At 38.7% G+C, this 27,049-nt stretch overlaps 1 protein-coding gene and 1 pseudogene across 3 annotated transcripts; both read left to right on the top strand.

Annotated features, from left to right (window-relative positions):
* Nucleotides 1-570: 570 nt before the first annotated feature.
* Nucleotides 571-27,049, top strand: MRPS14 (mitochondrial ribosomal protein S14). 3 transcript variants are annotated; one of them, XM_040446741.1, is made up of 3 exons: nucleotides 571-681; nucleotides 10,669-10,827; nucleotides 26,581-27,049. In XM_040446741.1, the coding sequence occupies exons 1-3, from the start codon at nucleotides 637-639 to the stop codon at nucleotides 26,761-26,763; spliced, it is 387 nt and encodes a 128-aa protein (XP_040302675.1). In that variant the 5' UTR covers nucleotides 571-636; the 3' UTR covers nucleotides 26,764-27,049. The 3 variants fall into 3 exon arrangements, with proteins under 3 accessions (XP_040302675.1, XP_040302677.1, XP_040302676.1); XM_040446743.1 differs by lacking the exon at nucleotides 571-681 and adding an exon at nucleotides 1,252-1,275; XM_040446742.1 differs by lacking the exon at nucleotides 571-681 and adding an exon at nucleotides 5,236-5,395.
* LOC121011922 (swi5-dependent recombination DNA repair protein 1 homolog) lies at nucleotides 14,216-16,029 on the top strand (annotated as a pseudogene).

Below are 27,049 nucleotides of genomic sequence, written 5' to 3' on the forward strand. Positions count from 1 at the left end.
CCAGCCAGGCACCCCAGAAAACAGCAGTTTCTAAAGGGCAATTCTCCTCCCTCGCCTCTAAAAACCCCAAGTGTTTTAATAAATATAAAGATCCTAGACGTGTAAATGGAAACAATTTTTATCACTGCCATCATTAATATGATAATTATCGCCATTATAGTGGACGGAAAAGATTTGCAAAATCTACAGGAAGGACGACAGAGAAGGAGTTGGCAATAGTTCCAGGTTTATGGCAAATAGCACCCTAAACTGGATGGAGGATATAGGAGGAGAAGCAGATTGAGCGAGACAGGGAAAGACTCAGGAGAAGAGAAACTGACGACGATGTGCTGGAGGGTGTGGGGAGCGGAGGAAAGTAGGTGGGTAAGAACGAAGGTAGCTCAACAGTATATAAAGTTGAAGGAAAGGCTGCCACGAGCCCGTAGCGCAGCACTACACCATCAGCATCAAATCTGCGCTCCCTCCCGGGTTTCTAATCTGCCCCACGTTCCTTGAAATACCGCGAGAACGCGAAGCCAATAAACCCTCCAGAGGTAGCCTAAAGACACGCCCCCCGCCCCGGGCCCCGCCCCTCGCGTCCGCGCCGTATTCGGTAGTCAATAAAATCGCGGCGTCTCGGCGTTTGCGGCGGGTAACATGGCGGCTTCCATGCTGGGTTCTCTGCTGCGGACGGTCCGGCAGGTCAGGCCTGTGCCCTTAGCCCCATGCCTCCTCCTTCCCACTGAATCCCCAAACCCACGGGTCCCCTACTACTCCACCAACTGCAGTGCCCAGTGTGGACCCGTCTCAGGGGAGGTCCGAACTGCAGATTTGGTGTTCGTAAGCCTATAACTGACAGGCATTGAAAGCTGCAGGTTGCCGCCTATTTGTAAGAAGTTAGTGCAGGTGGAAAAGAGTAGGAGTCCGTGGGTTGAGGCCCGAGGGATTCCCAACGTTAAGCAAGGAGAGTCGAGCAAAGACTTGGGCGTTCAGCGAGGGAGAGGGAAAGCTTGGAGAGTGTCGTGGCCCAGAGGCAGGTGACAGAATTTCTGGGAGCAGAGTGGTCAGCCCTCTGCTCAGAGTTGCCAGACCAATTAAAAGGGGGAGATAACTGGCTATTGGTTTTAGCAGTGTGGAGGTTGGGGCCTCCATCATAGCAGTTTTAATGGCGTGGTAGGGGCCAAAGCGTTCAAGAGAGAATGAGGAAAGAAATTGGGAGACTACGAGTATCGACGAACCTTTGCAGATGTTTTGCCAAAGGGGGGCCGAAAAATGGGTCAGTAACTGGAAGGACAGGTGGGTTAAGAGTGTTTTGTGTCTTTGTTTTTTCACGTGACAGAAGTTAACTGCAGGTTTTTGTGTTAAAGCGGAAGATCCTGCAGCCTGGGAAAAATTAAGAGAGGGAAGAATTGCTGGGGCTGTGCCCTTGTGTAGGTAGAAGGTGATGGGTCCCTGTTTCATTATTTGGTCTAAGGAACATGGACAGTTCATCACCTGCGGTAGCATTATCCAATAGAAATATAATGCCAACTACATGTGTAACTTAAAACATTCTAGTGGCTATGTTAACAAGGCAAAAAGAAACATGAAAATTTTAATAAAATATTTGAAGCCAGCGTATCCAGAATATTACTTCCATATGTAATCTATGAAAATGTCTTATGAGATATTTGCATTCTTTTTCATACCAGATCTTCAAAATCCAGTTTGAATTTTACTTCCGGCACATCTGTTTGGATGCCAGGTCTTCCGCTATTAACATGGAAAATGTAGCCCTACCAAAACAATAAAGTTGTTTGATATTTACAGCTGCTTCAGTTTAAATGTTTAATGAATTAAATTAGGAATTAATGTTCTCCAGTTGCACTAGTTACTGCATTTCAAGTGTTCGGTAGAATATGTGGTTAGCGGCTACTATCTTAGAATGGATCTTTAATAACAGGAGGGAATATACAGCATATGATTACAGATTCTGGTAAGTGGGTAGATGTAACAGATATTTATGGATATTTCTGATTGCTTCTAATTCTATAAAGAGAAGTCATCAGTGGCATGTGAGGATGTGGGAGCAGGTGTTAGGGATTTAAGGAAAGAAGAAATGGCATGAAATAGGAGTAGACAGGAAAACTAGTAACAAGAATTGGAGCAAGTATAGTGATGTTACAGAGGGGCCAGAGAGTTGAGGATATATGAAAAACAACATTGTATTTACACGCTATGGAATTCAGGCTGGATAAGGGGAGAAAGGAAATCAAGACCTGACAGTGAAAAGGTGGTAGGCTCGGGGCGCCTGGGTGGCTCAGTCGGTTAAGCGTCCGACTTCGGCTCAGGTCATGATCTCGCGCTCTGTGAGTTCCAGCCCCGTGTCAGATTCTGTGTCTCCCTCTCTCTCTGGCCGTCCCCCGTTCATGCTCTGTCTCTCTCTGTCTCAAAAATAAATAAATGTTAAAAAAAAAATTTTTTTTAATAAAAAAGAAAAGGTGAAGGATCAATGAATTAAAAACCTCACAGGAATTGTTATTGGGGTGTTTGAAGGAACAAGCTAGAAATAAGCAATAGAGAATGAGATACACAAAACTGAGATGATAGAAGGCTTGCACTTAATGGTGATAAAAGACTCAGGGCAAGGAAGTTAGTACAAAAGTCACTGGAGGAGAGGGGTTGGAGGAACAGAGAGATCAGGGGATAATTTCATGTATATTGGCTCACCAGGAATTAGGACAAGAATATCAGAGAGCATCTGATTCTTTTTTTTTTTTTTAATGTTTGTTTATTTTTAATAGAAAGAGGAGCAGGGGAGGGGTGGCGGACACCCCTTTTAATAGAAAGAGGAGGGGGGGGGTGGGACAGAGGATACGAAGCCGGCTCTGTGCTGACAGGAGAGAGAGCCTGATGCAGGGCTCGAACTCACCATCTGCGAGATCATGACCGGAGTGGAAGCTGGATGCTCAACCAACTGAGCCACGCAGGTGCCCCTGAGCATCTTATTCTTGATTTCAGCTCAGGTCATGATCTCAGGGTCATGAATTCAAGCCCCTTATTGGAGCCTACTTGAAAAATAATAATACTGGAGAGAGTAACAGTGAGCCAGGATCTAGATTCATTTAAAAATGAAAGTGGTAGTTGAGTGCAGGAGTGAGGGGTGGTGGGAGGTATAACCCAAAAGCATTAAAGTCACAGCTTCCTTTCAAGAAGGAAGGTTTGGGAGCTGCCCTGAAGAGCGAGCAGTACACTTCCCTCACACCTCTACACCCAGTCGTGGGAGAGGAAAAAAAAAAAAAAAAAAACTATAGGGGAGGCTATCAGGAGGGATTCAAGATTCAGCTAGAGCAAAAATCTGAAGATGGTAAGAGAAGTTGAGGATTTATAAGATATTGATGACCATACAGCATGAATTGAAGAGGGCCCAGTGGAGGCATTTTGGGAGGTGACAAGGGGTGAGAAGGGGACAGGAAAGTGTATAGAACAGAATAGATTGCAGTCTTCATATATACAGCATTGTTAGAAACCAATAAAATATTGACAATATAATAGAAATGTAGGCAAAGGACATAAAACATTCACAGAAGAAATAATGTAACCGACCAATAAATGTTTTAAGAGTGTATTTCTAGTCAGAAAAAAATTATACAATGAGTAACGAGACATGTTTTAAAATGAGAGATGTTTTAGGGGCATCTGAGTGGCTCGGTTAAGTGTCTGACTTCGGCTCAGGTCATGATCTCAGGGTTCGTAGGTTCGAGCCCCACGTCGGGCTCTGTGCTGACAGCTCAGAGCCTAGAGCCCGCTTCAGATTCTGTGTCTCCTTCTGTCTGCCCCTCTGTCTCTTGCATTATCTCAAAAATAAACATTAAAATTTAAAAAAATGAGAGGTTTTAAAATAAATAGAAACCTGTTAGGAGATGGTAGAGAGGAAGTTGATTAGAAATAGTTTGGAAAAGAATTGAAGGAGAATGTTTAATTTTGAGTTCTAAGTCTCCTTAACTTTCAGTTTCGTAGGTAAAAGTAAACTTTGTGATGCCCCTCAACATAAATTGTTTCTTTCAGCCAAAATGATCTCCGCTTGTCTTATGAATATCTTATTCATTTTCTATTTTGGTTTGGACAAACTTCACCTTTTCTCCCTTCCCCCCACCCCCCAGCTGTATAAAAATTCTGTCCCTTCAGAGCCTTACTGAAGGTCCCTTTTCCAGGACACTGGTTTCCAGCCCAGCCCCAGTGACCATGGTATTCGTTTGACCCAGTTATGTCAAATCAATATTGAAATTCCATTTGTGTTTATTTCCAAAGGTGATTGGAGAATTGTTGTCTTTCTCCATGAGAATTTCAGCACTGAAGGCATTCAGTTTATCTTTTATTAATAGATTGAAAAAATGTTTGTTTTCCAGTAGTCTCATTTTCACTTTTATATTCTTTATTATTCTGTACATATATTTCTTCTATAAACAGCTCTTATTGGAAGCCATCATTACTTTCTGTAGCTGAAATTTAATTAACATATAGCATTTACTCTGGTTTGGGACAGTCTTGAGTTTCTAGTGGCTTGTACAATCTATGCCTGCACTATGTTAAGCAAAGTGTAGGTGAGTAAATTTGAAGGTCTAATTGACTTTATTAAGTAATCTTGAATCAGGCACCATCCCATCTAGCAAGTAGAGGGAAGCTCTTAGGACTTGTACAAAATGAAGATTTTTTTATAGGAAGGATGGTGGGGCAAGAAAGTTATCGGCAAAAGAAAAGGTAAGATCACCTTCCCTTAGGGGGAAAGAGCACTGGGCCTTGTGCAGATGATGTCATCTTCCTTTGGGGTGGGGATGGAGGGCCCCTGTGGCACTCATTGGCACCCATCAGAAAAGTCTTGACTGACTAGTTAAGACTGCTTTTCTGGGGGAGGTTGAAACTGCAATTAGATTAGAGACTAGGGCTAAGTGATGCCATTTTGGGTCTGTGGTTTTCTATTTTACAGTTACCCCCTTTTGATCTAATTCTCAGCTTAACAGAAATGTGATCAAAATTAAAGGCATTAACGCCACTCTCAGTTACCAACCTCAAGTTCTCGCAGTTTTTGTTATTCCCTTGTGTGGCCTGTCCATATGATTATGGCTTAATCTCTGGGATATTCACAAATCATGGCTTCAGGTTCACAATTTTTTAAATGTCATTTTCTTTGTTCCTTAGATGTTTCAAGTCCTTTAAAAAAATTTTTTAAGGTAATCTCTATACCCAACATGGGCTGAAACTCACCACCCCAAGGTCAAGAGTTGCATACTCCACCAACTGAACCAGCCAGGCGCCCCCAGATGTTTCAGGTCTTAGGGAAATCATTTGCTTGGTGGTTAACAGCTGTGAACATGCATTTAAAGCTTTTAAGAGAATACAACGCACCACAGAAGTTATTATGATTACTAGAAGCAAGGTAATTTCAATATATGGAGTGTACTATAGAGCTATGGTTCCCAAGACCCAAACCAATCAAAATTAACTAATTCAAAGAAAGACCCCATGCAAAGAGCTACCTTTTTAAGCCAAGTGACTTGTTCTGTGATCTTATGTAATTGAGTATCAGCTTCCCCAGAAGTGTTAATCTAAGCATAGCAGGTGGTGGCCATAAGCACAGACATTTTGCTCAGATAAAAGATAATCAAGAGCTATTTTATTATTAAGGACAGCTTTGACTCGAGAATCTAAGGATCTTTATTGGGCTGCTATTGCTTTAGCAACAGATTTTGCAATAATTCTAAGAATTAAGGAGCAGTTCTTGATCACAGCCTCATTTATGTATATCTCTAACCAGAGAAATAGGGACCTGTCAAAAGGAATGAATTCTGAGTCATGAATAGGCCCTTTTTAACTCAACAGCGTAAATTCAGGGGAATCGACTGATGAGATGTCTTATTTTGCTTGTGAAAAGTTAAGAGCCCAGTTAGATTTTAGCTAAGCCTGAAGTTAAAGAGGTTGTGCCCTGTTAGCAACAGCCTGGGAGATACAGCTGGGGACATTAATCTTTCCAGGCCAGTGCCAGAGTAAAGGAAAAGGAGGATGGATTATGGATTTTTAGTGTGAAGTCGATCTGTCATCTTGGACTGAAGCAGTCTACCTCAATACCAGCCACTTCTCTTTCTTGTCAATTTGATTTAGAGGTCTGCAGCATCTGTAGGGACCAGGGGTCAGGTGGAGCTTTTTTTTTTTTTTTTTTTAAGCTGTGTGTTGTATACCCAAGACTTAATACGTTTTAGTTTTGCTGTAGCGTCAGTGGTCAGGAGTACTAGGTAAGGTCTTTTCCAGTGGGGCTCAAGAACTGTTTTTCTCTAAGAATGTTTCCAAAATGCCACTTTATCTGCATGTGCCACACTCTTACAAATACAACGTAAAGACTTAGTATTACTTATTTGACAATGCTTCCCATATTTTATTTATTTTTACATATTTCCCCCCAGCTCCTCCCCCCCATTTGTATATTAACAAATCTTTCAGAATATTCCAGGTCAAAGACTTCATTTGTTTATTTTTAAAGTTTGTTTATTTGAGAGAGAGTGTGTACATGGGCACTTGAGCGGAGGAGGGTCAGAGACAGGGGGAGAGAGAGACCTCTGAGCAGAGCCCCACTGACACCAGCCCTAGGTGGGGCTCGAACTCAGGAACCCTGAGATCATGACCTGAGCCAAAATCAAGAGTCACTTAACAGACTGAGCCACCCAGGTGTCCCTTAAAACTCATTTTATAAAATAATTTCATTTTAGTCTTAACCAGCTTGATCACACATTAATATTCCTTTTCAAAGACTTCTTTTCAACAAACCTATAACTTTTTCCCCCTACATTTCTGTTTTATCATGTGTTTTTAATTTGTTTACCCCTTAACAAAAATTCATCTCTAATTCTCATACTTTTAGTGAAAACATATCCTACTTCCTTGGCATATGGAGATGTTTCCCTTATTTTTAGTAGTTTTAATTACATATATTAATTTGAATTTCTAACTTAGAAACTAATTTCTAGTGAAAAGTAAGAAGTAAGCAATTGTGAATGGTCTGGTAACCAGTATTCCTTAAATTTGCAAATTTATGAATACATTTTATAATTTCTAGAAACATATGTATGTCTTTTTGAAATTTTTAAAAATATTTGAAAAAGAGAGAGGGAGAGTGGGTGGGGAGGAGGTAGAGAGGCGACAGAAGATCTGAAGCAGGCTCTGTGCTGACAGCAGAGACTCTGATTCAGGGCTCAAACTCACAAATGAGCCGTGAGATCATGACCTGAGCTGAAGTCAGACACTTAACCGACTGAGCCACCCAGGTGCCCCTAAATATTTTAATGTAGCATTAACACACCTAAATATCTTTTAGTTTCTCTGTAATCAAAAGATAAACCTGTGTTTAGTAATTAATGTTTTAGTATTTTGTCCTATTTGGAAAGGATCTAGATATTTAATGAATTTATCTTAACTCGTCATTTGACTTAGCAAAACTTGAAGGTTTCAAGTTACTAAAAAGATTTGGACGCTATTTTAAAAGGTTACCTAAAACTTTTTATTTGTTAAGCAATTATGTTTAAATTACCTACCAAAACTTGATTAAACATTAAACAAAGTCTGCCATTATCCCTAAGCTATTATTTTTTGGTGGCCGATGTTGTAAGCGATAGGTAGAATAAAAGTTTTATATTTAATGGTGATAACTCTGAAGATTTGTCTGTTTTTAAACTTTTTTTTAATGTTTGTTTATTTTTGAGGAGGAGCAAAGAGAGAGAGGGAGACACAGAATCCGAAGCAGGGTCCAGGCTCTGAGCTGTCAGCACAGATGCGGGGCTTGAACTCGAGTCTGATGTGGGGCTTGAACTCAAGAATCATGAGATCGTGACCTGAGCGGAAGTTGGATGCTTAACTGACTGAGCCACCCAGACACCCCTAAACTAGTTTTCATATCACATCTGTTTTCAGATCCCATGAACTTGAAAAACATTTGGGTTAAATTCTAGCTTTCTGAGAGTTAGAATGCTCAAATTTTCCAACCATTTGCCTTCAAACCAACTAAATAGAGCTCCTTTACTGCTCCTTTAGCAGTATCATTTGGAGTTAGAGAAAATATCTCATATTTACAACATAGATGGACACAAATACATAGATGAGATATAAACAAAAATTTATAGCTTTTGTTTTGACTGATATTTCCAAATACCTCCTTGTATTTATTTTTTTGGGGGGGGGGATGAAAACTTCCCCCTAAAGTTTTGCATTTTAAAGAATGGTCTTAGGTCCTAGAGAAGAGGGTGGGTAGAAAATTTACAGAAAGGGGCGCCTGGGTGGCGCAGTCGGTTGAGCGTCCGACTTCAGCCAGGTCACGATCTCGCGGTCCGTGAGTTCGAGCCCCGCGTCAGGCTCTGGGCTGATGGCTCAGAGCCTGGAGCCTGTTACCGATTCTGTGTCTCCCTCTCTCTCTGCCCCTCCCCCGTTCATGCTCTGTCTCTCTCTGTCCCAAAAATAAATAAATGTTGAAAAAAAAATTTTTAAAAATAAAAAAAAAAAAAGAAAATTTACAGAAAAAGTATCCAAGTTTTCTTCAAGGTGGAGATTTGGAGCATATCTGTCTGTTATCAAAGGTGCTGGAGTCTGGGCTTGAGAACCCTTTCGGCAGTTTGTATTTTAAAAGGGGCGCCTGGCTGGCTCAGTAGAGCTTGTGAAGCCTACTTAAAAAAATAGAAGGGCCTTTTTCCACCACTTTTTTTTTCCTTTAGTCTCAGGTGATTGTGGGCTGTGCTTCCATTTCAGAGATGTGATAAGATTTAATCATTTCAAGGGACAGAGAATGTAAAAAAAAATTTTGATGAGAGCTTCAGGATAATTGCAATTTAAAATTTACCTTTTTTCTTAAGGGCAGGACAATTTTGTTTCAATATCCTCGTCTTTTATAATATGCACATTTTGAGAATAGGCGAGGTTTTAGGATTGTGAAAGATAGGTGGGTTTTGACTTTCTGGTTTTGGAGAGATTTGTAAGACAAAGACTGTTTTTCTCCAGAGAACTGGGTTACAGCCTGAATATCAAGGAACTGGTTCACGTTTTTAAATAGATTTACTTATTTATATCAGGGAGATTTTTAATGAAAATGAGAATCAAAAGATGGTTGTCTTTGTAAAGTCTGTATAAAATAAAGCATTTTAACAGAAGCCTTCTTTCTGGTTATACAGTTCAACCTTGACATCTATAATCCTTCTGTTAGTATAAAGTATTAGCTTTATACTTTAAAACGTGTGCTGCTGTTCCACAGACAGTAATTCTCTGGTGGGCGGCGGGGGGTGTCTAGGATACACTTCCAAAGGTCATGCATGAAAATGCCTGAGGCTGGCTGGGATTGATCATAGTAAACCAGGCCCTACGGTTTGTTTCTCAGACTTCCGCTAAAATCACTTTCTGCTTTTGGCGTTTACAAGAATAGTTGATATACTTTGAACCTAGAGATTAGGCTGGAGTACTCTCTCTGAATCTTGTAGGGAAGAGGAAGTTAAAACAGACAGACGGGGCTGGATTTTAAGAAGGGGAAATTTTGGGATGCCCAGGTGGCTCAGTTGGTTAAGCATCTGACTCTTGGTTTCGGCTCAGGTCATGATCTCACAGTTTTGTGGGTTTGAGCCCTGAACCAGGTTCTGTGCTGATGGTGCAGAGCTTGCTTAGGATCCTCACCCTCCCCGACCCTCCTCTTCCTCTCTCTCTCTCTCTCTCTCTCTCTCTGCCCCTGCTCAGAAAGCTCCAAAAAAAGCTTAAAAAGGGGGGGGGGGGGATTTTCATTGGATGTGGACACTTATTTGTCTTAAGCCTAATTTTTTTTTTAAGTTTATTTAGAGAGAGTGTGCGTGTGAGATTATCTTTGGTTAAGCCATAAAAAGGCTTACTGATAGGAGTCGATATTAAAATTAATAAGACCCGACTTGTTAATGGCCAGACAATGAGGCCTTTAAATTGGCTACATTTGGGGAAAAAAAATCATAAAGAGCTCTCAATTGCCTTATTAGTAGAATGGCTAGTTTTAGGGACTCCTTTGACAAGATAAAAGAACAAAAATTAGAGGTGCCTGGGTCGCTCAGTGGGTTGAGCGTCTGACTCTCGACACATGCATGTCACATCCATGCAGTGGAATATACAACCTAAAGAAAAGGAGAAGCTTTTTAACTTATGGATATGAAAGCTCTCCAAGATACATTGTTAAATGAGAAAAAAGAGTAAGGGCATGAAACATGGGACGGGGGGTGTATATGTATTTGTATAGGCAAAGATCTCTGGAAGGATACGGGATCTTGTAACAATGGGACAGTGGGTACCTTTGGAAGTGGAGGGGTCATCATTGGTCAGGTAAGGGATGAGGTAGGAGAGAGTCCACCTTGCTTTTTCTTTTTACATTTTTTTGGTTTTTGAACCACTATTAGCCTAAGTAAAGGTCAAACAATTATAATAAAAATCTAAGAAAATGTTTCACTTTCCAACACACCTTATTGGCATTATTAATTACCACCATTTTGGCTTAATGGACATTTGTAAAAGTTATTTATTTTGAATTAAATCTATTTAAGTTATTAAAATGATCCAAAATTATTAGAAAAAAGCTATTAGGTCATAAATAGTAAAAGGGATCACAGAATGGGAGACACTGGCAGAGCCTGGGTCTCACTGTCCTTCACCTTGTTCCTTGTATTTTAGATGGTTCCTTCCTCAGCTTCAGGTCAAGTTCGAGGTTATTATGTAGACTGGAAAATGCTGCGTGATGTGAAGAGACGAAAAATTGCCTACGAGTATGCAGATGAGAGGCTTCGAATCAATTCTCTCAGGAAGAATACCATTTTGCCAAAAGATCTTCAGGTGAGCTAATTAAGATGCGTCCCAATGTGCCACAAGATCATTCTCAAAAAGCACTGTTGATACTGTTGTAACTTAGTAACAATATAATTTCTGGAGGATATGATCAAATTCTCCCAGTCAACATAAATTAATACCCTTGAAGTTATTCTGGTGAATTTCAGATTAAAGAGAACTTTTCATTCCTAACTAGCCTTTTAACTGTTTATTAGATGATCCTTAGAAAGTACGGTGAATGGTAATCACACAGAAATTGGACAGTTATTTTGGCCTAAGGTCTCTCCCCGACTTCTTCCCACTCTTTCACCACTCTCCAGGCATTGGGAGGCTGTGCTGACGATTGAGGCCATGTGCCTCATATGTGGCCTAAGCTGTTCCTCACCCAGGGCAATGGGTGCCTGCCTCTCTGAACTCCTTCGCCCACCTCTGTGTGCTGAGGTGGTTTTCCATCTGGTTTACTTTCTTCTCATACTCCTTAGCTTGAATAAGAGGATGCCAACCGTGTTTGGCCTCCTGAAGCATATGGGTCCTGCACCTAGTTGGTGACACAGCATACCTGCATTCATGAGTCTTGTTGAGAACCTGAACTCAAACTCAAGGCTACTCAGACTATCAAAAGCTCAGAGGAAAAGAAAAAAATACTTATAGAAGCTGGCTGAATAATATACAGGCCACTCATTATCATTAATTCTTTTTAATCTTGTCCAGATTAGCCAGATCAGCAGAAGACTGAGTGTCCTGAACCATTCGGTTACGGCTTTTACCATACGGCATTAAGCTACTTGCTTACATTTAGGGAGTCGTAAGAGGAGGCCTCTGAGAAAAACTTAAGATGTTGTGGAGGATGTTATTTATGAAGACCCCCCCCCCCGCCCCGCCCCAAGGAATGGCTCTGGTATGAGAACCAGCAATAGCTGTTCAAGGACTCTGTGGATTGTAGGAACTGATCCTGGCTCTGTGTTGCCTACCAAGTAGCATACAGATCAAACTTCTGTCCCAGAGGTCTGTCTCTAACAGACTTACAGGCTTTTCACAGTGCACACTATTGTCTCATTGTCCCTGTGCCCCAATTTCCTCATTTGTAAACTGACTTAAATATTTTTTGGGAACAAGGAGAGGTATATAAGTGTATATATATGATAGGTACGTACATACATACATAATTCATAGCTCTTCTAGGACAGCCTCCACGAAACTTGACTTCCAGCCTGGTCTCCCCTCCAGTCCACTTTATAGCACATACTATCTACCATTCATTGGCTTAATTGTCAGTGTATAGAATTCACTAAATATTTCATAATGGCAACACATGCACAAGCTCTTGGAGATTAGGAAATAGTTTTTTTTCAGCGGTGCAACATATATATTTGATTTGCTAATTCTGTCTATTACTCTGTGTACAATGAAATTGATAAGTGTAGTCATTGTCACCATACAATGTTACACAATATTTTGACTATATTCCCTATCTCTGTGACATACTTCTTTTATAACTGGAAGTATATACCTTTAATTTTAAAATAACATTTAAATAACATTAAAGTAACATTTAGTGTTACTAGTTTCAGGTAACTAACACATTGATTCAAAAATTCTGTACATCATGCTCAGCCATAAGTGTAATCACCATGCAACATTATTGCAATATTATTGACTGTATTCCCCATGCTGTACTTTCCTTTTTTTGTTCTTTAATTGAAGTATAGCTCATGCACACTGTTCTGTTAGTTTCAGGTGTACAACCTAGTGATTTGACAACTCTATGCATTGCTGTCGTCACCACTAGTGTAGTTACCATCTGGCACCATATAACGCTATTTATGATACATTGACTGTATTCTTATGCAGTCTGTACCTTTCCTCCCTGTGACTTACTCATTCCATAGCCGAAGCCTGCTCTTTCTATTTTCCTTCACCCCTTTTGCCCATATACCCACCTATCTGCCCTCTGACAATCACCGGTTTTCATTTTTGTGGGTGAATTTCTATTTTAGTAGTTTGTTCAATTGTTTTTTTAGATTTCGCATATAAGTGAAATCATATGGCATTTGTCTTTCTGTTTTACTTATTTCACTTAGTATAATAACCTGTAAGTCTATCTGTATTGTTACGAATGGCAGGATCTCATTGCTTTTTAAGGCTGAGTAATATCCCATTGTGTATACATACACATCTTCTCTATCCATTCATCTAGCATTGGACACTTGGGTTGCTTACATATCTTGACTATTGTAAATAATCCTATAATCATAGGGTTGCATATATTGTTTCAAATTAGTGTTTTTGTTTCTTTGGACAGATACCCAGTAGTGGATTACTAGGTTGTACTGTTTTCTATTTTTTATTTTTTGAGGAGACTTCATACAGTTTCCCACGGTGTCTGCACCAATTTACATTCCCACTGCAGGAGATTTCCCTTTTCTCTATATCCATGCCACTATTTAATTCTACCCATTCTGAAAGTTGTAAGGTAATGTCTCATTGTGGTTTTGATTTTGATGGTTAGCGATATTGAGCATCTTTTTATTTGTCTGTTGGCCATCTATGTCTTCTTTGAAAAAATGTCTATTCAAGCCTTCTGCCTATTTTTTAACTGAATTATTTGCTTTTTTGGTATTGAGTTGTATTAAGTTCTTTATATGTTTTTGGATGTTAACCCCTTATCAGATGTATTGGGAGATGTCTTCTCTCATTCAGTAGGCTGCCTTTTTGTTTCGTTGATGGTTTCCTTTAATGTACAAAAGGTTTTTATTTTGGTGTAGTCCCAATAGTTTATTGTGTTTTTGTTTCTCTTGCCTGAGGAGATATAACTAGAAAAATATTGCTAAAGCCAATGTCCAAGAGATTACTATCTATGTTTTCTAGGAGTTACGTGGTTGCAGTTTCTCACATTTAGGTCTTTAATCCATATCAAGTTTATTTTTATGTGGAGTGTAAGAATGTGGTCCAGTTTCATTCTTTGGCAGGTAGCACTTCAGTTTTCCCAATCACATTTATTGAAAAGACTATCTTTTCCTCATTGTGTACATCCTTACCACCTTGTTATAGATTAATTAACCATATGAGCGTGGATTTATTTCTGGGCTCTCTAGTCCTATCCCATTGACCTAGCATGTCTGTTTTTGTGCTGATACCATGCTGTTTGATTGTTACAGCTTTGTAGTATATCTTGAAATCTGGGTTTGTGATACCTCCAGCCTTGTTGTTTCTCCAGTTTGCTTTGGCTATTCAGGGTCTTGTGTGGTTCTAAGCAAACTTTTGTATTGCTTGTTTTAGTTCTATGAAAAATACTGTTGGTATTTTGATAGGGATTGCATTGAATCTAGAGATTGCTTTGAGTAGTATGGACATTTAAACAATATTAATTCTTCTAATCCATGACTATGGGATATCTTTCCATTTGTTTGTGTCATCGTCAGTATCTTCCAGTTTTCAGAGGATAGGTTTTTCACCTCCTTGGTTAAATTGGCAACCATACTAGAAGTAGTACGTTAATCACTTATGAAGCCAATATGGGAATTAAAATGCTAAAGTAGTAAAAATCTGTTTTATCTACAAAAATTAGTCTAAGGATAAACAAAATAAGAAGATGTAAAATATAACATCATATACATAAAACATGGATGGGGTTAATTTAGTGCTTTTAGTGTATGTTTGAATTTAAGGTACAGCAACATAATACAGACTGTTAAACACTTAAGATGTTATATATAACCCTGTGGTAACCACAAATGAAGAAGTTATAGTAAATACACAAAAAATAGAGACAAAAATCCAAGCATAACACTAAAGAAAGACCTCAAACCCCAAGCGAAAAGAACAAAAGAAGGCAAAAAAAAAATAGACAAAAACTACAAAAACAATAAGGACACGACAAACTGCTAATAACTGCATATATATCAGTAATTACTTTAAATGTGAGTGGACTAAATGCTCCAATCAAAAGATACAGGATGACGGAGTGGATTAAAAAAAAAAAGACCCATCTGTACACTGCCTACAAGAGACTGACGTCAAGACCTAAAGATGTATACAAACTGAAGGTGATGGGATGCAGAAACACATTCCGTGCAAATAGAAGTGCATAACAAAAAAAGCCAGGGTAGCAATGCTTTAGGTGCATTTTCTGCACTGTGGGGATGGCAGAGGGAGAGGTGAACCAAGATTTCATTGTCAAGATGGAAAGCCCACCCCTAGCACTCCACAGGATTGTGCCAGCCCACCATCTCCACATACAAGTAGTTCAGGTAAACAACCTATGAGTGTAACACTTAGAGAATGATTAAGGAAAACTAGATCTTCATTTGATTCCTGTTACAGTTTGGTAAAACAGCCTAAGGTAGAGAATGAAGAAAATGATCAGACTTCTTCAGAGAAACCAACATCTTCAACAGAAGAAAACTGTTTGAATTTCAAAAAAAAAAATTTAAATACATAGACAATAAATTTGAAGAAAGCGCATATTTGAAAAATACCTTCAAGAATATCAATTCAGGGGCACCTGGCTGTCTCAGTTGGTAGAGCATATGACTCTTGATCTTGGGCTTGTGAGTTTGAGCCCCACGTTGGGTATAGGGATTACTTTAAAAAAAATAAAATCTTTAAAAACAAAACAAAACAACATCAGTGCATGTGAATCTAAATTGATAGTCATGCAGTGATCTGCAAAGTGTTGCTGTGGCTGAGGATCTTCTCAAATAAGGATTAAGTGTGAAGAAAAAAAGCAAAATTGGTGAAGCCAATTGAGAAGAAAGAAGACCTTCTCTGGAGGCCAAAACTGGTCAAAATGTACAGATCAAAGACTGACATGTCTCAGTGACAGTTAATACAGAAGTGGAGAAGCTGGAGCCAGCTGTGGCTTTATGAGTTGCAGTCAGCTATGTCTGAGGAGAACAAGAAACCCAACCTTACAAAGCTGATAGACCCCTGTGGGTTAGATGATCAATTGCTACCCTGTAACAGAAATGAAGAATTTGTCAGTGTTTAATAATTTTTTCTCCAGAATATTTTTGAGAATAACAATTTAAGAGATACCTAACACATTTTAAAAGGAAGATAGAAACCATTAGGGCTTAAAGAAAGGTATCTCGATGAACATCAGTTCAGGGCACTCTGTTATATAAATACAAAGTAGGCTCTAAAATGAAAATTTAGGGGGCACTTTGGTGGCTCAGTTGGTTAAGTATCTGACTCTTGAGTTCAGCTCAGGTTGTGTTCACGGTTTGGGAGATTAAGCCCCGTGTCGGGGTCCGTGCTTACAGCGTGGAGCCTACTTAGGATTCTCTCTCTACTCTCTCTCTGCCCCTCCAACTGCTCGTGTGCTTTCTCTCTCTCAAAATGAATAAACTTTAAAAAATAAATAAAATGAAAATTTAGGATTGTGGATAAATTTTCCAAAGAAAACTGGACATTTAAAGAAATGTGAAAAAAATTTAGATCATGTTTTAAAAAATAATTTGGACATTCCTTGAAGTCTGTTTTAATACCTTTGGGTTTAGTGGTCTAAAAATGCCTGCATGTCTCCTAAGTTTATGAACATTATTTCCAAGTATCACATATTTCCATCTGGATGGTATAGCAGGTAATTAAACTTGTTCATATGTCCAAAATTAAAAAAAAAAAGACTTTAAAACAAAGACTGTAGCAAGAGACAAAAAAAAAAAAAGGCATTACATAATGAAAAAGGGATCAATCCTACAAGAGGATATAACAATTATAAATATTTATGTACCCAACATAGCACATAAGTACATAAAGCAAATATTAATAGATACAAAGGGAGAAATCGACAGTAAAACAATAATAGTAGGGAGCTTTCACACCTCACTTATTTCAGTGGATAGATCAGCCAGACAGAAAATCAACAAGAAACTGAGGCTTTATCACATTAGACAGACCTAACAGATATATATAGAACATTCCATCTGAAAACAGAATACACATTCTTTTCAAGTACACATGGAACATTCTCCAGGATAGATCACATGTAAGTTCATAAAGCAAGTCTCAGTAAATGTAAGAGGATTGAAATCCTATCAAACATGTTTTCTGACCATAACAGTATGAGACTAGAAATCAATTACAAAAGAAAAATCTGGAAAAAACACAAACACTTGGAGGCTAAACAATATGACACTAAGCAACAAGTGAGTCAGGAGGAAATCAAGGAGAAAGTCAAAAAAATACATGGAGACAAATGAAAATAAAAACACTGTAGTCCAAAATCTTTAGGACATGGCAAAAGCATTTCTAAGAGGGAGGTTTAAAGTCCTACAGGCCTACCTCAAGAAATAAGAAAAATCTCAAACAACCTAACCTAACAAACTAGAAAAAGATCAAATCTCAGGGGCGCCTGGGTGGCGCAGTCGGTTGGGCGTCCGACTTCAGCCAGGTCATGATCTCACGGTCCGTGAGTTCGAGCCCCGCGTCAGGCTCTGGGCTGATGGTTCGGAGCCTGGAGCCTGTTTCCGATTCTGTGTCTCCCTCTCTCTCTGCCCCTCCCCCGTTCATGCTCTGTCTATCTCTGTCCCCAAAATAAATAAAAAACGTTGAAAAAAATTAAAAAAAAAAAAAAAGATCAAATCTCAGAGCTAGTAGATGGAAGGAAATAATAAAGATCAGAAGAAATAAATGAAAGAGACAGAAAAAAAAATAACAGTAGAAAAGATCAGTGATAGAGCTAATTCTTTGGAAAGATAAACAAAATTGACATTTAACCAGACTTATCAAGAAAAAATAAGGAATGTAATAAAAAATGAAGGAGAGGAAATAGTAACTGACATCACAGAAATACAAAGGATTAGAGAGAACATTTGAAAAATTATATGTCAACAAATTGGGCAATCTAGAACAAATGGATGAATTCCTAGAAACGTACATTTTCCCAAAACTGAATCAGGAAGATGTAGAAAATTTCAACAGGGGTGCCCAGGTGGCTCAGTTAAGTGTGTGACTTTGGCTCAGGTCATGATTTCATGGTTCATGAGTTCGAGCCCTGCATCAGGCTATGTGCTGACAGTGCAGAGCCTGCCTGGGTTCATTCTTTCTCTCTCTCCCCCTCTTCCTTTTCTTCTTCCCTTCCCCCACTAGCTCACATGTATGCATGTGTGCTCTCTCAAAATAAATAAATTTTTAAAAAAGTAAATAGGGGTGTCTGGGTGGCTCAGTCAGTTGAGCATCCGGCTCTTGGTTTCAGCTCAGGTCATAATCTCACAGTTTTGTGAGTTTGAGCCCTGTATCTGGCTCTGTGCTTAGGATTCTCTCTCTCCCTCTCTCACTGTCCCTCCCCTGTTCGTGCTGTCCCTGTCTCTCTCAAAATAAACAAACTTAAAAAAAATTTTTTTTAAATATAAATAAAAGAACATTTGAACAGACCTGTTACTAGTAACGAAATTGAATTGGTAATCAAACTCCCAACAAACAAAATTCCAGAACCAAATGTCTTCACAAATAACCTCTACCAAACATGTATAAAAGAGTTAAGGGGTGCCTGGGTGACTCAGTCGGTTGAGCATCCAACTCTTGATTTCGGCATGGGTCACGATCCCAGGGTTGTGGGATTTAAGCCCAGCATCAGGCTCTGTGCTGAGTGTGGAGCCTGCTTAAGATTCTCTCTCCCCACTCTTCCTCCCCCTCTGCCCCTCTCCCCTGCTCGTGCTCTCTCTCTCTCTCTCTCTCTAAAATAAAAAAATAAATAAAATAAACTTAATGTTTATTCTTAAACTATTCCAGTAAATAAAAGAGGAAGGAAAACTTCCAAATTCATTCTACATGGCCACAGTTACCCTGGTACCAAACCAGATAGAGACACTACAAAATCTCTGATGAACACAGGTGGAAAACATCCTTAAAAAAATTAGCAAAGCAATTTCAGCAAATATATTAAAAGATCATTCACAAAGATTTATTTCAGGGATGCAAGAGTGGGTCACTTTTGGCAAATCAAATCAGATACACTAACAAGAGAAAGGATAAAAACCATACGATCATCTCAGTAGATGCATTTGACATAATACACTAGCCATTCACAATAAAACTCTCAGCAAAGTGAACATACCTCAAATTAATAAAGGCCATATATGAAAAACCCCCAATTAACATCATACTCAGTGGTGAAAAATTGGAAGTTTTTCCACTAAGTTCCAGAACAAGACCAGGATGTCCACTCTCACTACTTTTATTCAACATACTACTGGAATTCAACTGCAACAATCACACAAGAAAAAGAACTTAAACCATCGAAATTGGTAAAGAAGAAGTAAAACTGTCACCATTTGCAGATGACCCGATACTATATATAGAAAACCCAAATTACTCCACCAAAAAACTGTTACTACTGATCAATGATTTTAATAAAGGTGCATGATAAAAAAATTAATATACAGAAATCTATTGCATTTTTATACACTAATAATGAAGTAGAAAAAAGAAATTAAGAAAACAATCCCACTTACAATTACACCAAAAAGAATAAAGTACCTAGGAAATATTCTTAATGCTTAATAGTTTATGACAATTTAGTGGATTTTATATGCATTTTCTTATTTAATTTATGCACTTTTAATATGTTAGAATAATTACTGTGCTTTCTTAACAGTCTAGCACAGGATCAATCATACTTGTCAGGTTTAAATGAATACAATCACACTAACACGCACATATATAAGAATAAACTTCTAAGAAATCCTTAATGCAAACTTTTGCAGTAATCTTTTTCCTCCATCTTGACCACTTTTGCCCTTCTAGATTCATTCTTTACATTGCAATTGATCTTAAAAATGTATATCTCCGGGTGCCTGGGTGGCTCAGTCGGGTAAGTGTCCAACTGTCAGTCTTGGCTCAGGTCATGATCTCAGAGTTTGTGAGATCGAGCCCCATGTTGGGCTCTTGGCTCAGGTCACGATCTCACGGTTTGTGAGATCGATCTCTGCGGAGTCTGCTTGGGATTCTCTGTCTCTGCTCCTCCCGGTCTTACTCTCTCAAAATAAATTTAAAAACTTAAATAAAAACGGAAATCTCCCCTGATCTTTCATCTTTCTTACTCCAGCTGCCAGAATCCTTTTACCACAGATGTCAGGGCTCCGTTATCCCCATTCTCCAGCCTCAGACCACATTCCCTCTTACTTGCTCTGCATCCCAGAGGTTTCAGATTTTAAAGATTCATAAATCATATGGGGAATAACCAAACTTTATACCTTAAGGAACTAGAAAAAGAAGAGTAAACTTTAAGCCCAACTTAGCAAAAGAAAAGAACTCACAGGGGTACCTGGTTGGCTCAGTTGGTAGAACGTGTGACTCTTGATCTCAGGGTTGGGAGCTCAAGCCCCACAATGGGCGTAGAGCTTACTTAAAAAAAAAAAAAAAAGAAAGAAAGAAAGGAAATAATAAAGATCAAAGCAGAAATAAATGAGAGACCAGGAAAACACTAAAGATCAATGAAACTAAGAGCTGATAGTTTGAAAAGATAAACAAAATTGACAAATCTTTAGCCAAACTAAGTAAAAAAGATCAAGAACTCAAAATCGCAATGAAAAAGGAAACATTACATCTGAGATCACAGGAATACAAAGTATCATAAGAAACTGATACGAACCATTCATTAAATGCCAGCAAATTGGAGAACCTAGACAAAATGGGTAAATTCCTAGAAATATACAACCTAACGAGACTAAGTGGAGGAGAAATAGAAAATCTGAACTGACCAATAATGAATAAGGCTATTGAATTAGTGATCAAAAACCTTTCAACAAAGAAAAGCCCATAAATGGCTTTATGAGTGAATTCCATCAAATATTTAAAGATAAATTAATATACTTCTCAAACTTTTCCAAAATATTAAAGACAAGGGAACACTTGCAAATTTATGTTACCAGATCAGCATAATACTATTACAAAGCCAGATAAAGACACTATGACACTATAAGAAAAAGAAACTACAGGCCAATTTCCCTGAAGAATATAGATGAAAAATTCTCAACAAAATACTAGCAAATCATATTCAATAACATATTAACAATATCATCCACTATGACCAAATGGGATTTGTCCCTGGCATGCAAAGATGATTCAACATATGCAAGTCAATAAATATACCACCTTAATAGAATGAAATATAAAACTCATGATCGGGGCACCTGGGTGTCTCAGCTGAACATCTGACTCTTGATTTTGGCTCAGGACATGATCTCAGGGTCATGGGATTGAGTCCTGTGTTGGGTTCTGCACTGGGTGTGGAGCCTGCTTAGGATTCTCTCTCCCTCTGCCCTCCCCTACTTGAACTTGTTCTCGCTCTGTCTCTGTCTCTCTCTCTCTCTAAAAACAAAACAAAAAAAAAAATCATATGGTTGTCTCAACAGATGCAGAAAAATCATTTGGCAGAATTCAACATTATTTCATGATAAAAGCTCTCAACAAAGAGCTGCATGTGGAAGAAACATGCAACAAAAGAATAAGCCCATAGCTGACATCATATTCAGTGGTGAACAGCTGAAAGCTTTTCCTCTAAGATCAAGAAGAGGAAAAAGATGCCCACTCTTGGTTCTTTTATGCAACATAGTACTGGAAGTCATAGCCAGAGCAGTCAGGCAAGAAAAAATTTTCAAAGGTATTCAAATCAGAAATCTGAAAAGGAAATAATATAAGCTGATGTACAATAGCATCAAAATCAATAGAATACTTAGGAATAAGTTTAAAGAGGGGACAGATATGTACACTGAAAACTATAAGACATTGATGAAGGAAATTGAAGAAGACCTAAATGAAAAGATAATTCTGTGTTCAGGGATCAAAAGAATTAATATTAAAATGTCCATACTATACAAAGCCATCTATAGACTCTTTGCAATCCCTATAAAAATTCCAATGGCCTTTGTCACAGAAATTAAAAACAAAAAAATTCTAAAATTCATATGGAATCACAGAAGACCCCTGAATAGCCAGAGCAAATCTGAGAGAAGTACGAAACTGGAGGCCACATGCTTTTTTTTTTTTTTTTGTAGTAAAAGGACCTACACACCACCTGACTTTTTTAACATTCATTTTTTTTTTTCAAAAGCGAGTGCATGTGTGAGTTGGGGGAGGGGCAGAGAGGAGACAGATCCAGAGCAGGCTGCATGCTGTCAGCACAGAGCCCAATGTGGGGCTTAAACTCATGAACCAGGGGATCATGACCTGAGGCAAAGTTGGACACTTCACGGACTGAGCCACCCAGGTGCCCCTACACACTTTCTAATTTTTAAAATGCTATTACAGGAGCGCCTGGCTGGCTCAGTCATTAGAGCATGCGACTCTTGATCTTGGGGTTCTGTGTTCAAGCTCCACATTTGGTATAGAGATTACTTTAAAAAAATCTTTAAAGAAAAAAACTTCATTACAAAGCTATAGTACTCAAAATAGTATGATACTCCATAACACATAGAGCAGTGGAAAAGAAGCAAGAGCCCAGAACCCAATCCAGTTGATTCCCAACAAGCGAACCAAAACTCAGTAGGGGAGGAGTAGTTTCTCTAACAAATGGTGTTGGGGAAGCTGGATGTTCATGTGCAAAAGAATGACACTGGACCTCCGTCCTGTACCACTCCCAATAATTAACTCGAAATGGGTGAAAACTTAAACCTGAAACCGTAAAACTTCTAGAAGAAAACATAAGGGAAGAGCTCCTTGACATTGGTATTGGCAGTGATTTTTTTAGATATGACATCAAAAGCATAAGCAACAAAAGCAAAAATAAATGAGTGGGACTGCATAGAAGTAAGCAGCTTCTGCACGGCAAAAGGTCTGAGAAAGGGTGCACTAATTATTGAAACTAGAGTTTCCTCAAAAAGTTAAAATTAGAACCATATGATCTAGCAGTTCTACTTCTGAGTGAAGAAAATGAAAATACGAATTCGAGAAGGTATCTGCACCCCCACACATATTGCAGCATTATTCACAGTAGCCAAGCATGGAAACACCCTACGTCTCAGCAAATGAAGGAGATATTTATTCAAAGAAAATGTGGTGCGCGTGCACACACCCAATGTAGTAGGATTTTCCTTTTGTAGTAACTTGAACGTACCTTGGGAACATTACATTAAATCAGAGGAAGACAAATGTTTGATCTCACATATATAATGTGGTATAAGTTGAACTCATAGGAATAGATTATAATGGTGGTTACCAGTGGCTGGGAGGTAGGCGAAATGGGAAGATATTGGGCAAAGTGTACAAACTTCTGTTTATAAACTGAGTAAGTGGTGAGAATCTAACATATAAAATGGTGATTATAGTTAACAATACTGTGTTACATGCTTGAAACTTACTAAGAGAGAGTAATGTTATATGTTCTCATCACCCCCCAAAAAACGTAATTATTTCGGGTGATGGAGGTGTTCATTAGGCCTTATTGTAGTAATTATTTTGCAAGGTATACATGTATTAAATGTGTTAACACAATGTTATATGTCAATTACATCTCAATAAAGCTGGGAAAAAAACATGGGGAGACAACAGAAATAAATACATTCACATATTTTCTAAATGACTTAAACAAGAATGTATATAGTGGTGAAAAACTGAGGGCTTTTCCTTTAAGAAACGAAACAAGACAAGAATGTCTACTCTTGCCACTTTTATTCTACATGGTACCGGGAGTCCTAGCCGCAGCAATCAGACAAAAGTTAGCTTTAGATAGCATCCAAATTGATAAGGAAGAGGTTAAACTGTCACTATTTGGAGGTGACAAGATATTATATATAGAAAACCCTAAAGACTTCACCAAAAAACTTATTAGAGGTAATAAATGAATTCAGTAAAGTTTCAGGATACAAAATTAATTCACAGAAATTAGTTGCATTTCTATACACTAATGACAGAGTAGCAGAAAGAGGCATTAAGAAAACAGCCCCAGGGCGCCTGGGAGCCAGTTAAGCGGCCCACTTTGGCCCAGGTCATGATCTTGTAGTTTGTGAGTCCAAGCCCACGTCGGTCTCTATGCTGACAGCTCAGAGCCTGGAGCCTGCTTCAGATTCTGTGTCTCCCTCTCTCTCTGCCCCTCCCCTGCTCACACCCTGTCTCTGTCTCTCAAAATTGAATAAAAACGTTAAAAAAAAAAAGAGAAAGAAAGAAACAGTCCCATTTACAGTTGCACCCAAAACATTAAATAGGAATAAACCAAGAAGTCGAAAGATCTGTACTCTAAAAACTATAAAACGTTGATGAAAGAAATTAAAGACGATACAAACAAATGGAAACATATTCCATGCTCATGGATTGGAAGGATTAATATTGTTTAAATGTCCATACTACCCAAAGCAATCTACAGATTCAGTGCAATCCCTATCAAAATACCACCAGCACTTCTCACAGAACTAGAACAGATAATAATAAAATTTTTATGGAACCACTTACGAGCTCAGTAGGCAAAGTAATGTTGAGAAAGAACAAAGCTGGAGGTATCCCAATCCTAGATTTCAAGATAAACAGCAAAGCAATAATAATCAAAACAGTGTTCTACTGGCACAGAAGTAGACATAGATCACTGGAAAGGAAATAAACTCAGTTAATCTACAACAAAGGAAGCAAGCATGTACAGTGGGGAAAAGACTGTCTCTTCAGTAAATGCTTTTGGAAAACTGGACCACTTACTTAACCATACCCAGAAATAAACTCAAGATGGGTTAAAGACCTAAATGTGAGGCCTGAAATAAAATTCCTGGAAGAAAATATAGGCAGTAATTTCTTCGATATCAGCTATAGCAACATTTTTCTAGATATGTCTTCTTAGGCAAGGGAAACAAAAGCATAAATAAAAATTATTGGGACTACACCACAATAAAAGTTTTTGCACATCAACAAAATGAAAAGACAACCTAATGAATAGAAGATATTTGCAAATGATAATAGGTTAGTACCCTAGATATATAAAGAACTCCTACAACTCAACACCCCAAAAAAGCAAAAAATAATTCAATTAAAAAGAGAAAAAAAAGGACCTATGAATAGACATTTTTCCGAAGAAGACAAACAGATGGCCAACAGACACATGAAAAGACGTTCCACGTCACTCATCATAAGGAAATGCCAGTCAAAGCTACAATGAGATGTCACCTGACACTTGTCAGAATGGTTAGAATTAAAAAAATAAGTGTTGGCAAGGATGCGGGTTAAAGGGAATCTTCAGGCACTGTTGGTGGGAATATAAATTTGGTGCAGCCACTGTGGAAGACAGTGTGGAGGTTGCTCAAATTAGAAATACTGTATGTTTCATTCAGGGCGCCTGGGTGGCTCAGTTAAGTGTCTGACTCTTGATTTCAGCTTGGGTCATGATCTCACATTTTGTGAGACTGAGCCCAGGACTGGGCTGTATGCAGTCAGCACAGAGCCTACCTGGGTTTTCTCTTTCCTTCCTTCTCTGCTGCCCCTGCTCTCACACGCACACTCTCTCAAAAACAAATATTAAAATAAAAAACCAAAAAACTATATGATTCAGTAATTCCACTACTAGGTGTTTACCCGTGGGAAACAAAAACACTAATTCAGAAAGGTACATGCACCTCTGTGTTTACTGCAGCATTTTTTACAGTAGCCAAGATACAGAAGCAACCTAAGTGCCCATCGACAGAAAATTGGATAAAGTTGTGTGTGTTATACATATATATATACACACAGTGAAATATTACTTAGCTATAAAAAGCAATGAGATCTTGTCATTTTCAACAACATGGATGAACTTAGAAAGTAGTATATGCTAAGTGAAAGAAAAATGCTACATATGCTTGCATTTATACATGGGATCTAAAAACAGAAAGACCCATAAATACAGAAAACAAACTGAGGGGAGAGATGGGCACAAGGAAGGAGAGGGAGTGGGAGGCACAGGCTTCCTGTTATAGGGTGATGAACAAGTCATGGGGATGGAAGGTACAGCATGAGGAATATAGTCAGTGGCATTGCCTTAGTGTGGCGTGGTGACAATTGGTAGCCACGCATGTGGTGGGCACAGCACAATGTGTAGACTTATCGAATCACCATGTTATACACCTGTAGCTGACATCGTGTGTCAACTGTACTTCAATAGAAATAAAAATAAGATTCAGAGAAAGAAAAATTTATACAGCTGCCCTATTCATGATAGCTCAAAACTGGAAACCACCCAGATGTCCATCAACTATAGAATGGATAAGTGAATTCCAGTATGATGAAAAGAAATTATGTATGGTCCCACAATGAAAATCAAACAGTATGGATGAATCTCACAAGCATATTATTGAATGGAAGAAGCCAAAGAGAAATGAATAAAAAAGAATGCCTATTATATGGTTAGATTTATATAAAATTCTGAGGAAGAAAAGCTCATCTGTGGTGTTAGTAATCAGGTGAGCTGTTAGCTGACAGTGTCTGTGCTCAGTGTCTGAAAGGAGGCACAGCCAGGGCCTGGGGTACCTATCATGGGTTTTTTTGGTACTCTAGTTCCTTATTACCCAGATGTTCTGTTAAGTTACTGAGCTGTTACACTTCCGGTTTGTAGATTTTTGTGTACCTATGTTAAATTTCTATAAAATTTTAAAAATTGTATTGGGAGCATGCCAAACATTTCTGTCATTTTTCTGGTCTGTTTCTAGCCAAAGCTTGGGGTTCACTACTGTGTCCAAGGTTCTTTGGACAAACTGGCTCTATCAGTGAATCTAGCCCTTTGTTCCCCTACTCCAAGCATTGACTTACGCATATAGAATAAATAGATGCCTGTGATATGTGTAATAATGTTGTGACTTCCCTTAGGAAGTGGCTGATGGAGAAATCGCTGCCCTTCCCCGGGATAGCTGTCCTGTTAGAATCCGAAATCGCTGTGTTATGACGTCCCGTCCGCGTGGTGTAAAGCGGCGCTGGAGGCTTAGTCGCATTGTCTTCCGTCACTTAGCAGACCACGGGCAACTGTCGGGGATCCAGCGGGCAATGTGGTGATCAGCTCCAGACCCACTGAGCAGGGAAACCAGGTCTGGCAAGAAGAGACTTTTCTAATAGACAAAACCCTGGTTTTATAGAGGTCCAATGTAGGAGTCGTCTAGTCTACCTGATACTGCCTACTGTTAAATTACTTCTTAATTTTAAATTAAGAAATTTGGATGTTTCATTCTGTCAGTGAACTCTGGCCATCTGTGAGTTCTCTCTTCTCTTGGACTTAAAAATTAAACATACTGCCTCCCTGCATAGTACAAGGAGTACAGTAATAAAAAATATTGTGAACATA

This window comes from Herpailurus yagouaroundi, unplaced genomic scaffold (genome assembly GCF_014898765.1).
Source record: "Herpailurus yagouaroundi ecotype Mexico unplaced genomic scaffold, PumYag 195, whole genome shotgun sequence".
Lineage (NCBI taxonomy): Eukaryota > Metazoa > Chordata > Mammalia > Carnivora > Felidae > Herpailurus > Herpailurus yagouaroundi.